Consider the following 13,303-nt stretch of genomic DNA (forward strand, 5'->3'; position numbering starts at 1 on the left):
TATTCAAGGCTTTATACACCTCTATCAGATCACCTCGCTGGTGCCTAGTCTCCAGACACTGTAATTTGCAAAACTTAAGCCTTTCTTCGTAAGAGCACCCCTTTGTTCCCTTCACTAATCTTGTTGCCCTTCTCTGTACTCGTTCCAGCAGCTCTACATCCTTCTTGAAATGAGGCCTCCAGACCTGTATACAGTACCCTAGGTGTGGCCTGACCATTGCCTTATACAATGGAATAATCACCTCCTTATCCCTGCTGGAAAAATTCCTGTATATCATTGACAATACTCCATGAGCTACTCTTGCAGCCCGTCTGCACTGCTCAGAGAACTTCATATCTGCCTGCACAACCACCCCCAAGTCCCTTTCATTCTCTACCACTGTCAGTGTAGTACCACAGAGTTGATACGTTGCTCTGGAGTTGCTGTTTCCCATGTGTAGTACTTTACATTTGTCAATGTTAAACTTCATTTGCCACCTCTCAGCCCATCTGCTCAACCTTTCCAGATCCTGTTGCAGCAGCATAGTGTCAGTAGTGTCCTTGACAACCCTGCCAACCTTTGTATCGTCTGCAAACTTGGACATTAAGCTTGATATACCATCATCAATATCATTTATAAATACAGAAAACAATAATGGACCCAACACTGAGCCCTGAGGGACTCCACTAATAACATTAGTCCACGATGAGCAGTGTCCATTGATTACCACTCTCTGTCTTCTCCCCCTCAACCACCGCTTTATCCATAGCAGCAATTTGCCTCCAACGTCACACTGCTCCAATTTGTGTAGCAGTCTTCCATGTACAACAGTATCAAAAGCCTTTCTAAGATCCAAGTATATAATATCAAAGTTATTCCCTGCATCCAGTTCTTTTGTGACTGCATCATAGTATCCAATCAAGTTGGTCAGGCAAGACTTCCCCTTAACAAAACCATGCTGTGTCTGAGCTATAACTGAAGTCTTGTCTAAATGATCCTGCAGTGCTTCTTTAACCAGTGCCTCCATTAATTTTCCTGGAACAGAAGTTAAGCTCACAGGTCTATAATTACTTGTGTCAGCCTTTGATCCTCCTTTGTGAATTGGGGTCACATTTGCACATTTCCAGTCTATGGGTACCTCCCCTGAGTCCAAGGAAGCTCTCATAATTATGGCTAAGGGTTTGCTTACTTCCTTTGCTGCCTCCTTTAATATAACTGGATAGATCCCATCCACCCCGGGTGCCTTTCTTGTGTTTATCTTCAACAGTTTCTCCTCCACTTTACTCCCAGTTATTTCAAGATTTTGTAGCTTACTGCTAGAGTTGAATACACCTCTGGCATTCCCCTTGCTGAATAACTCCTCATGTGTGAATGTCGATGCAAAATATTCATTTAGTTTGTTAGCTACCTGAGCAGGATCATCAACAGTTGACCCATCAATATCAAGTGGACCAATCTGATTCATCCCCTTCCTACTAGAGTTTACATAAGTAAAGAACTCTTTGCTGTTTTTCTTTGCATCCCTTGCCAAGAATTTCTCGTAATCTGCCTTCGCCTGCCTAACCTCCTTTGTAACTTGGTTGCATATCAACTTGTATCTATCATATTTGAACAGGCATTTTGGGCATTGATGGATTGGCCATGGTGGACCCGTTGCCTGGCCCCCACACTCACCTGATTTATTGAGCCTTGATTTCTTTCTGTGGAGGCCCTCAAATCTATCGCATATGAATCGCCTGTGGAGACGGAAATGGATCTCGTGGCAAGACTCGTCTGCGCTGCTGCTACTGTCAAAGAAACTCCAGGTGTGTTTGACCGTGTCTGCCAATCCGTGCTGTGTCAGTGTCACACATGCATCGTGTCTGATGGTGGAACCTTCAAGCATCTGTTGTAACATCATGAAATGCATCCATCTCGTACTCCATTGTTAATATTATGTCAAATAAATGTTTGCCACTAATTACTGTCTTGTGTCATTTCTGCTTCTTGTGCCTTTGCTACTACTTTCCTGTGACGTTTCCGGTTATGGGTTCCCATGCGATTCACATTCCTTTAGATGTTACCTACCTCCCCTAAACATTTGTACCAATATTTTTGAGACACCCTGTATACAGTAGAGCGTCAGTTAACCGGAATAATTGAGGTCAGACCTCTTCCGGATAATCGAACTGGAAATTTTCTGGCAAGATTAAATTAAATAACATTAATTAAATTAAAATAATATATAAACCAATCTCGGAAACAAAAACATCCATCCAGGCATTTTTATACAAAACTTGAAAATTCGAAATATTTTTAAATGCTCTCAGTTTTTTCGACTTACCGATAACGAGCACAGGCAGTCTATGCATCTCAGTGGCGTTTGCACACATAGCAATTGTAACTCGCTCTTTTCTCATCTTAAAACTTGGTGCAGGCTTTTCTCCGTAATGCCTTCCATAATAAGCCCATCTCATCAACATTATAAACATTTTCTTTCTCATAATTTGCTATAACTGACGCAAACTACTTTTCAAAGGACACCGCTGCTGATTCGTCTGCAGAAAGTTTCCTGCCTTGAATATCAAGTTCAGGATACCATGTTTCAGTTTAAAGTTTTTCAGCCAACCTGTGCTTGCCTCAAAATCTTCATTACCTCTTAATTTTCGATTAAAATCCAACGTTTTTTTACACAACATTGGCCCAGGCACTGGTTCACCTTAACTTAGTGCTGAAGAAAAAAAAAATAATAAAATAAATAAATTGAGTGCAGTCTCTAAAGTGGCATTTTCAGGTTTCGACATTTTTCCTCCCCAGATGCTCCTTCACTATCCATAATCGACATAAATTCTGTTATAGCAGTGGAATTTTCCTTGATATCGTAAATTGTTGAAGTCCCCACATTAAAATCTTTGGAGAGATTTCCTAAATTTTCACCTTTTCTAATTCTATTAATAATTTCTGTTTTTTTGTTGCAATGTTAAAACTACTCGTTTTCTTTTTGTTCACATTTTACTGTAAAAAAATGAGAAAAATAATATATTGCACAGTTTCGGCCGATATTATTCTTACTGAATCCGGTGCTAAACTAATCTGAAATTCACTTGTGGTTTCCGAGAAACCCAGTAGTCTCTGTGATATTTTTCTAAAGCACATTTCTGAAGGTCACATAGAATTCTAGAGGTCACAACCATAAAACAATTTGCAGTTGTTGGTTTATTGGGCTTTTTATTTGTACAATCTGTTATAAACTGTTAGTAAACTCGATCTTTCGCTTATTGTAATGAAAACTCAATTTTCAAATGTGATCACTATAACTGGAGCTTACTGTACTTTTTTTATTAAGGTATGGTTGGCCATACTTTAATAAAAAAAAAATCAGCCTTTCAAATTATTCTGGATAACCAACGTTCTACTGTATATGATAAATCTACGCTGTCCTGTCAGAATGTTTGTTGATTTTTATTAATACTTCCATTTTTTAAATTCGTATTTCTATGTATAGTATACACTGAGTGATCACTGAATTATGACCACCCCTACCGTTGACCACGTGAGGTATGAGAGTGTGGAATTAGTTGACCTGTGTAGCATAGATAAGGTGTCAGTGGTTCGGTAGGTATTAAAATTCTGAGCATGAGGATAAAAGGAAGGATTTATCGGAGTTTGATAAAGGACATTGTGAGAGCTCGATGAGCTGGTGCCACGATTTTCCCAATGGCTGAACTGGTGAGGTATTTGAGAGCCGCCATTGTTAAAGTGTACCAGGACTGGCGTTAAAATGGTCAAACAACAACCCGAAGGCAAAACTGCAAAGGTCAGCGAAAGGTTGATATTAGAGGTGAGCTCCAGAGGTCCGACGATTCATACAGGCAAACAGGCACAGCACTGTTGAAGAGTTGACTACCCAATACAACATGCGCAAACCCGAAACAGTGTCGTGATCATGCATCGCACGTATGGGCTATACTAGCAGATGACCCCTATAGCATCCTCTTTTAACCAAGGTTCATTGGGCGTAAAAGACTCGCCTGGTGCAAAGAGCATGCAAGTTGGACCTTAGAAGACTGGAAGAAGGTGTGCTGGTCAGATGAGTCACATTATTTACTCCACACCGTGGATGGTTGTGTACAAATTTGGCGTCAACAATATGAGGCTCTTGATCCATCATGCATGGTATCAAAAGTGCAGGCCGGTGGAGGCGATTGTATGGTGTGGGACATGTTTCACTGGCAGGAACTTGGACCCCTGGTGCATGTGGAACAATGTATCAGTGGTCTCCACTATCGTCAACTGGTTGCTGACTGTGTACACTCCGCTATGTTACACTTTTTCCCAAATGGCAATGGTGTCTTCCAAGATGACAATGCACTGAGCCATCGGGCACTTAATGTGCAGGAATGATTTGAGGAACAGAGTTCTGACTTCCAGCATATCAATTGGCTTCCAAACTTCCTCTGATATCAATCCCATAGAGCACTTGTGGGACCCTATGGAAAGGCATATCTGGCATCTTAATACACCAGTCACCTCCATACCTGCATTGCTAGCCACATTACACACAACTTGGTTAGCCATATCTCCTGAATGCTTCCAGCATCTTGTTGAAACAATGCCACGTCAGATAGCTGCTGTCTTGAGGGCAAAAGGAGGACCTATGAAGTATTAGGTAGGTGATCACTCAGTGTATATGTATAACTTTTATTATATATTAATAAAAGAATACCATATATCTTACTGTATTTGTTCTAGTCAAGGTAAAATAGTATTATGGAAACTGTCGGAAATTAATTTCACCTGAAAAGGGATACGCCAGTAAGCCTATTCCCAAAAGGGGTAGAGAATTATTGTAAGTTTGGGAAACACTGTTCTAGACCAGCAGTTCCCAAACTGTGGTCTGCAGCCACCTGGGGGTCCATATACCAGTTCCAGGGGGTCCGCAAAATGGCCCTCTGGAACTAGTCAAATTATTTGTTCTATGTATAGCAAATTGATGATAAATAAACTTATTATTATATATTTATGTAAAAATAAGAATAAAGTTGAGATGTTTTAAACATAAAACTTTGAATTTTCTTTTCAGAACACCCAGTGTTCATACATATATACATAAACATATATATACACTGCCCTACCATTAATATCCAGACTCCCCTCCACGGATGGGGAAACAGGGCTATGCATGCAATACGTCACAGAACCTATTATAAATATGTATACTAGGCTTTGAACAGACAATTGAAAAAGTGGGCATGCAAGATGACACGTTTAGCAGAATCACCTCAACAGTTCAACAGAATTGATCACCTCAACAAATGCTAGATGCCTATTAACATGGTGTAAAGAGCGCGAATCCTGGACTGTAGAGCAATGGAAATCAGGACAGACGAGTTGAGGTTCGCACTCTACTAGTCTGATGACCGTTCCTGGATGTTTCGAATGCCAGGGGAACAGTCTCTTCCTGATTGTATCCTCCCAACAATAAAGTTTGGTGGAGGCAGTGTCATGGTATGGGGCTCTTTTCAAGATTTGGCTTGGGCCCATTAGTCGTTTTCGACAAAACCGTGAATGCTGTGCAATACCAGGACATTCTGGACAATTATGCACTCCAACATTATGTCAATACTTTGGAGAAGACCCATACCTGTATCAGCAAGACAACACGCCATGCCATACTGCTCGGGTCGTAACAGAGTGGTTTGAGGACATAGGTGTGGAAAAGTTGGATTGGCCAGCCGAGAGTGTGATCTGAACCCTATCAAGTGTCTTTGGAATGTATTGGATTGTCAGGTACATGCATGTTGAGATTGCTCAAAGAACAAGGCCGAACTGGTGGCTGCATTAAGGGCTGAGTGGAGGAACATATCACTGGACATTTATAAAAAGTTGGTTGACAGTATGCTGTGAAGATTGAAGGCCATCATAAAAGCAAAAGGTTTCAGCACAAAATATTAAATGACACAATAAAAGCTTTTTTGTCTAAAGACAGGTGTCCGGATATTAATGGTAGGGAAGTGTATGTATAGGGAGTCCACGAACTTTTTTCATTTTTGAAGGAGTCCCTAGGTCTCAGTAGTTTGGGAACCACTGTTCTAGACCACTACGAAAGAACGTTGCATCCTGCACCTAATCCAAGAAACTTTCCAAAACATTCCAGGCAATACGAAAAAAAAAAAAAGCAGCCATGTTTTTAAAGGTCATTCAAACAAACATGAGGATTTCCAGAAGGGTTGCATTAAATTTTGGGATGAACTCTTTGAATATGCAAGGATGGCCACTTATTCTTTCTGTTTAACATTGGTCCATCCATATTTAAAGAGGTGATGTCACATCTACATGTCATACTGTCATCCAATTGCATTCCAGCGGTAGATTCAGAAAGGTGTGCCACTTTTTACTGAATCCATCAGTGTTACAGAGTGGAGTTTCTTTTTCCTTCCTTTAATTTTTCTTTCCTACTGTGAATTCAGGGCTAGCGGAACATAGTAAGCAAGGTATAGGGGTGCTAATGTCTGGGAGTACCAAAATTCAAAATTTTTATTATAATATTTAATAAAAGTATATCAAGGGCACCAAAAACCCTAACACTGTGTGTATGAATTAATCTTTATTTACTTAATTACTCTCCCCTCTTGTTTCCCCTATAATGTATACAACCTGCTTACTAATAACCTGTAGTAATCAGTATTCACTAATATTCTTATAGTTAATTAACAAAAACCAGACATTTTAAGTAAGTGTTATTTAACATATCATGTTGATAAAAAAGAATACATTATATTGAAAAAACTTCACTTGTAACTAGAAGAAAATCCACAAGTTTTGTTACTAGGAGCCTACTCCTTACTCAAGAAGTATATCCCCAGGGGCTCACATCTGATGAGTATGGGCTTGGCACACCCAGGGTCCTGAGCTGGATATCATTATTCTTCTCTTTCTTGGTGATTCCCTTCTACCGCTCTCTCTCGGGGTGGTTCACAAATTGTTTTTTTTGGCTGGTGCAGCATAAGCCTCGGGCTTCCTTGCACCATATATGGCTAATAATAATAATAAATAAGTAGCAATGTCCATTGTTAGGGCAGACAGGCGATAACAATTCAATCAGAACAGCTTGATCATATAAATAATGCAGGTTCTCACAAGATATGGCCAAGCTAACACACATGTTAGAATGGCACCAGGTCTAGGAAGCCCTAATCGAGGGAGCTATCAAAGTTTCAACATAAATAAACGAGGCCCCTTAACCCCTTTTGCATCTAGTCCCCCCCAAACACCTTTGCATAGCCCTACATCTAGTCACAGTTGTCTTTTCCATTAGGCGCTGTACAAAAGAAGAATAAAAACCAGGGTGCTGAAAAAATAGAATTCAGAGATTTTATTCCAAAAATAAAATTTTACAAATAAATTTGCATAGATTTCTAAGATAAATTATTTCTTCTGCGTTTTCTGAATTAGCAATATCATTATTAACATCAAAGTTCATACTGTGAGTAGGTTAGTGCTAGAAAAAGTGTTGTAGAAATAACTTAAAATGTATAGAAATGCTTTTGTCTTTCTTTTAAAAATAAAAAATTCAATTTAAGGAAAGGCATTTTAATACATTTGATATAATACAATGCAACCTCAGAATAAACATTGGTTTATCTGAGGTTTACGAACTAGCGGTGTACGAACACTAAAAGAAGACCCTGTCTAGCCATCACTTCTAAACGCGTCAGCAATTGCATACTGCTTTCAGATAAATATACAGAATATTATGTGACAGGTTTTTTGTTCTTTTATCTCTAAGAAATTATATTTTAAAAAACTTTTTGAAAGCACCTTGCATGGTGCCTTAGTCATTAAATCACATGAAAAATGTTTAAGTGTATCTCTTGACAGTAGCTTTTAATTATTCTGCTTTTAGGTTCTGACCACAACTCAAGGAGAAAGTACAACGATATTAGTAGATGACATATTGTATGATATACCTAGCCTTGCAACTGACCCGCTTCTTAATTGTATCACAGACTGGGACTATCCGATATTTGATCTGCATAATCAAGTTGGAGACTTAATACTTAGCCAGGTAAGTTAGAATCATAATTTTGATACACATTACCATTACTTGAATAATAAATGATAAAATTTGAAACTGCGATTTTTGGGTTTCAATGGTTTCACATTGTGAATGTATAAAATTTTTAAAATATGTGGAAATGAATGAAGTATGAAAAAAGAAAAGTTATATAAGGCCTGGATTACGGGTAGCTAGGGTTTCTGTGTCATCATTGATTAGTAACACACTAACCCAGTGATTTTTGACCTTTTTTTAATAATGGTACCCTTAAGTAATTTATTTTATTTTGTGGCATCCCTACTCAATTTTCTGCCTGTTAGATCCAATTCTCTCTCTCTATATATATATATATATGTATATATCTAATATTAAAAAAAGTTATGATAATTATAATAATATAATTACTAGGGGGCTGTGCCCCCTGTTTGCTTTGTTCGCCAACCCCCTGCACACACTTTTCTACATAAAATGTAGAGGTATGATGGAGTAAGTCAAATCTTTTCAACATAAAAGACACACCTGTCAAAATGCACTGATTGATATCTAATCAGGAAATGACCTATGTAATTATTTACCTGTGCATTTGTAGTGACATAATTACCCCACCCACTTGTACCATGCGACCTGCATCCCTCTTCTCTCATTGGCTACCGCATCACATGGCATTCTCAAGGTTGAATAAATATCGCTGTATAATGATTTACCTGTGTTTACTTAGGTCACTTAGGAAAAGGCCTTTTTCTTCGGGTTCCATAATGCATGAGGAATATTGTTGCATCCGAAAGAGCAGGACTAAAATATTTAACTAAAATATTTACAAACCATACAAATATTTACAAAATACTAAACTATTTACAAATATACAAACTATATTGGGTCCCTTCATCAGCTGATATTAATATACAAAAAATGTTACACTGGAACATCAAATGATGCCAGGCATGGTCACGTATTAGACAGTGAAGCGCGTGCAGGAGATTGGTGAATGTTATGGAGGCAGTTGTCTTTCAATTCAATGAATGTTGGCATGCGTCCCACACATGCGCTCTACATTATCAACAGCAAGCGTCTGATTCTGCCCAGTAACCCATTTGTGTACGTTCCATTTAACATTCACCAACCTCGTGCATGTGCTTCACTGTCTAATACGTGACTATGCCCAGCATCATTTGATGTTCCATTGTAACGTTTTTATATATTAATGTCAGCTGATTAAGGGACCCCATCATCCCGATATAGTAGAGGTATGATTGTAAATAGTTTAGTTTTTTGTAAATATTGGTATAGTTTTGTATTGTATAATGTTATTATTTGTATAATAATAACATTATAATGCACTGATCGAAATCTAATCAGGAAATGACCTATGTAATTATTTACCTGCGCATTTGTAGTGACATAATTGTCCTGTCCTCTTCTCCCGCTGGTTTGAAGAAATATCACTAGGAGGAAAACTTTTTTAATATATAGAGATAAGCAAAATTACAATTCGTAATTAAAATTATATATATACTTATATAATAATTTTATTCTTCATATAGAGGTACTAAATAAACATCAATTATAGCTCACCACAAAATTAAAAAGATACCGTACAATGGAAGGTATTTAAACACTTGGTTTGCATAACTTTTCAATTAGATATTTGTGCCTAGTGTGAGTCGCAGATCTTATTGATATTAGGTGGAATATTGGAGAGACATACTCTCATTTCTTCCTCAATCATTTGTAGTCTTTCTCTCTTGTTAGTTTTTATAATGGTAAGCACAGAAAATCCTAACTCATATAAATAAGATGTAGAAAATTCTTCCAAGTAGCCAAATATATTTTCAATACATGTAAGCAACTTATTGCCAAGCTTAATTCAATACATAAGTCCCAGGGCACATGTTTGTGCCATGTCGAGTCCCACTCGACAAGGGAGCACTAAAGGTTAACCATAATGTAATATTGTTTAAATTATAATATATCTAAATTACCACTCTTATATACCATGTGGAGTATTAATATATTTTATTTAGGTGTTACCTAAATTAATAATAGGTGCCTCCGTAGCCAGGTGGGCAGGAACAGCAGTGCGTAGCACACACTTCTTGATTAGACCGGGGTTCGAGCCTGTGATCACCAAATACGGAGGATGCAGAAAGGTCAGGGAATGACCACCGCATATCCCCTGAGTAATATGGCTTTAGTTGCTAATGCTCTTAAAAACCAAATAACAAACAAACAACTTAAATTAATATACATTGAGTAATGTTTCAGGTATCTTGCCAATACCCATCATCATACCTTGCTGCTGACCGAATCCTCCTGCTGGACGCTCAGACCTAAGTGGCAATTTAGATATATTATAATTTAAATGGATAGAAACCACATAACATCCTTCCCTAACCATATTAGTAATATTGTTTGTAATGAAACCCTTATCTTTTATAACGTGAGATTTTTTTGTATTTTTTTTATTTTGGAATTGTGAATAAATAGAATGATTAGTTGACATATGTAAATACTGTCATTGTGGTCTATGGAACATAATAATAAGGATATACCTTTTTATAATGAAATAAATACTGTATATAAATTTTAAAAATAATAATAAATTTAAGTAACTTAAACCCAAATTATGTGACACCCCCGAAACGTTGTTGTGGCACCCCGGTTGAAAACCACTGCACTAATCAATGATGCACGCACATTTCTATATATGTATATATTTTCAAACTTGCTAATTATAATTCTTTATTCTTGTCAGTTACATGTCAGTAATATTCTGAATTTCCTCCAGTATTTTATCCTTTCCCTTAACAGTTGTTGCACCTGAACTCTTGGCCATGTTCGCTATCTCCATGTTGTTAATCCCAGTTTCATACATTTTGACAATCTTTTTCTTTACATTTACCAGCTGATCCTTTTACTTCCTTCCTTCCTTTTACTTTCGCTTCCCACAGCAGCATTTTTATGACATTTTCTTAATATAGAAAGAAAAGGTTTCCATTAAAATAATTTTTTATGGTGAGAATTCATTAAATGAGGACTGGCTCTATGTTTATTGGAATATATCTTAACCTATATACTTTTATATAGCTAATAAACATATGCTTTTGCTTCTCTATTTACTGTGAAGGCTACACAAAATTTAAATAAGAGCCATTCAGACAATATCTGTTCAATCCTGGGAATCTTAATCTTGGTAAGTAGAAATTCACTGAAAGCTTAGGTAAGAATCAGAGTTGTATTCATGAAGAAAGCTGACCCTTTGGAAAAATGTTGTTATTATTATTAGTAATAGTGGTATTTGTAGTGGCAAATGAAGTAAGAGAGCAAGCTCAGACAGCATCAGCCAAAAAGAAAAAAAAAAAAAAACCTTCCCATTTCACTTATCCATTCCCTTCAATGGTTTGCCTATTTATTCCTTGAACTTATTTAATCTATCAACTTCCACAACAACAGATGGAAGTTTTTTCTGGCAATCAACCACCCTCTAGCTAAAGGCAAACTTCTGCACATCTCTATCATTATTTTGACATTGGTCTGTTATAGAATTTGCATGATGATAATACAGTATTAACAACCAAACTAAATTTTGAAAGTGATTTATGTGCAAATGAAATGTAATTAAAAGAGCAGTAGTAGTACACATGAGAAGTTACTCAAAAGTTTCCTGACTAACAAAAAAAAAAGTTTAACTTATTGACTATTCTGAAGTAGTCACCTTGCAAAATAATACACATTATTCAGCAATTCTACCATTGCCGGAAGCACTTCTGAAATCTCTGCTTTGTTATTTCTTTCAGTGCATCTTTTGATTGTTGTTGGATCTCTGAAATATGTTCCCCTTGAGTTTAAATTTCAGATTCAGAAACAAAAGAAAAAACAATCACAAGGAGCTAGATATAGAGGGTGTGGGATAAGGGACATTTTGTTTTTAACCAGAAGAACTCAAACTTTTCCTCGTTTGATTTTTCTTTATGATACAACCAGGGGCACCCCCCCCCAGCCTGCAATTTTCTAGATGCTTGAGTTTGATAGCTCCAGGTAGATATTATTGAATCCCTTTGTAAATGTTAATTAATAATTTCACCATGCTGACTTGTTCTTTCATATCCATCATCCTGATATGACATTATCTTTTACAGAGGCACATAAAATAATGCTGAAAGTAACATACTATGATCAAGGTTGATATGAAATTGCTCAGAAATATGTGAACTTTTTTCACCTTCAGCAGCAAATTCCATATAATCGTCTGTATTTCCATAGCAGGAGAAGTCCAGATGTAAATTTTTGGTTAGCATCTCATAATTATACACAAGGATGTAAAGAATTTACCACATAGATCCAGGTGTGGAGAAGGATTGAAAAGATAAGATGTGTTGATCAGGTGAGAAGTGGAGAGGTTTTGAGAAGAGATGTTTGACTGAAATAATCAGAAAGTGGAAGAGAAATTGTATTGGACGTGTGTTGTGAAGTGAAGGATGTGGTGGAAGGAGACATTCAGGAGACGAGACCCAGAGGAAGATTGAGGAAACTGTGAGAGATAAATTGAGAGTGAATGGTGAATATGGAGAGAAAAAGAGGTGGAGATAGGGAGATATGAAGAAGTAATTGAGTATATGGGTGGACCTGCCCTTGGCAGAACATCAATAATAAAATACTAATCTCATAATTAGTCATCATACTTTGCCTGGAATCATTTTGATTTCCATATATTTTTTAATTATTTTGCTCTGACTGTACTTGAAAACCATTCTGTTTCCTCTGAGATAACACACAGCATTTTCAGAAATTATTTTTTGCTACAGTTACTACAAAGTTAGCAGTATCTTGTACATGATTTTGCATTCAATGAGATCAGGATTCTTCCCTTTCCTGGAGATCCATTAAACCTTTCCTTTTTTTTTTTTTTTTTTTTTCCTTTTTAAACTTTCCCTTTCATATTATATATGTGGAAAGGATAGTACTTTCTATGAAGCAGATATCCATCCATCCCCCCTAACAAATATAATTTCTGGCTGTATAATTATAATGATATGCAGACATATAGTAGTGCCGACCGGGCTAGCCGGGTGGGTAAAGTGCCTGCCTGGCAACCCAAAGGTCGCGGGTTCAAATCCCACCTCGGGCTTGGATCAGAGTACTGCAAAAACCTTAGGAGGTGCATTATGGCCACAGAAGCCGATGCGCCAACAACTACCAAAAAAAAAAAAAAAAAGACATCTAGTACACATATTTTATAATTTCTACTGAGTGAATGAATAACCATTTCATTTTAAATCATAGATTTTG

The 13,303-nt window shown here is 37.1% G+C and overlaps 1 protein-coding gene across 1 annotated transcript in view; it reads left to right on the top strand.

Annotated features, from left to right (window-relative positions):
* LOC150076313 (cGMP-inhibited 3',5'-cyclic phosphodiesterase 3B-like) overlaps positions 1 to 13,303 on the top strand; it is a 290,459-nt gene that overhangs the window by 76,815 nt on the left and 200,341 nt on the right. The window contains exon 3 of the mRNA XM_090387318.1: positions 7,865 to 8,026. Coding sequence (XP_090243444.1) covers positions 7,865 to 8,026 — 162 coding nt within the window. The remainder of the gene's footprint in view (positions 1 to 7,864; positions 8,027 to 13,303) is intronic.

This window comes from Mastigoproctus giganteus, chromosome 13, assembly GCF_048544385.1.
Source record: "Mastigoproctus giganteus isolate SK-2022 chromosome 13, ASM4854438v1, whole genome shotgun sequence".
NCBI classification, from domain to species: domain Eukaryota; kingdom Metazoa; phylum Arthropoda; class Arachnida; order Uropygi; family Thelyphonidae; genus Mastigoproctus; species Mastigoproctus giganteus.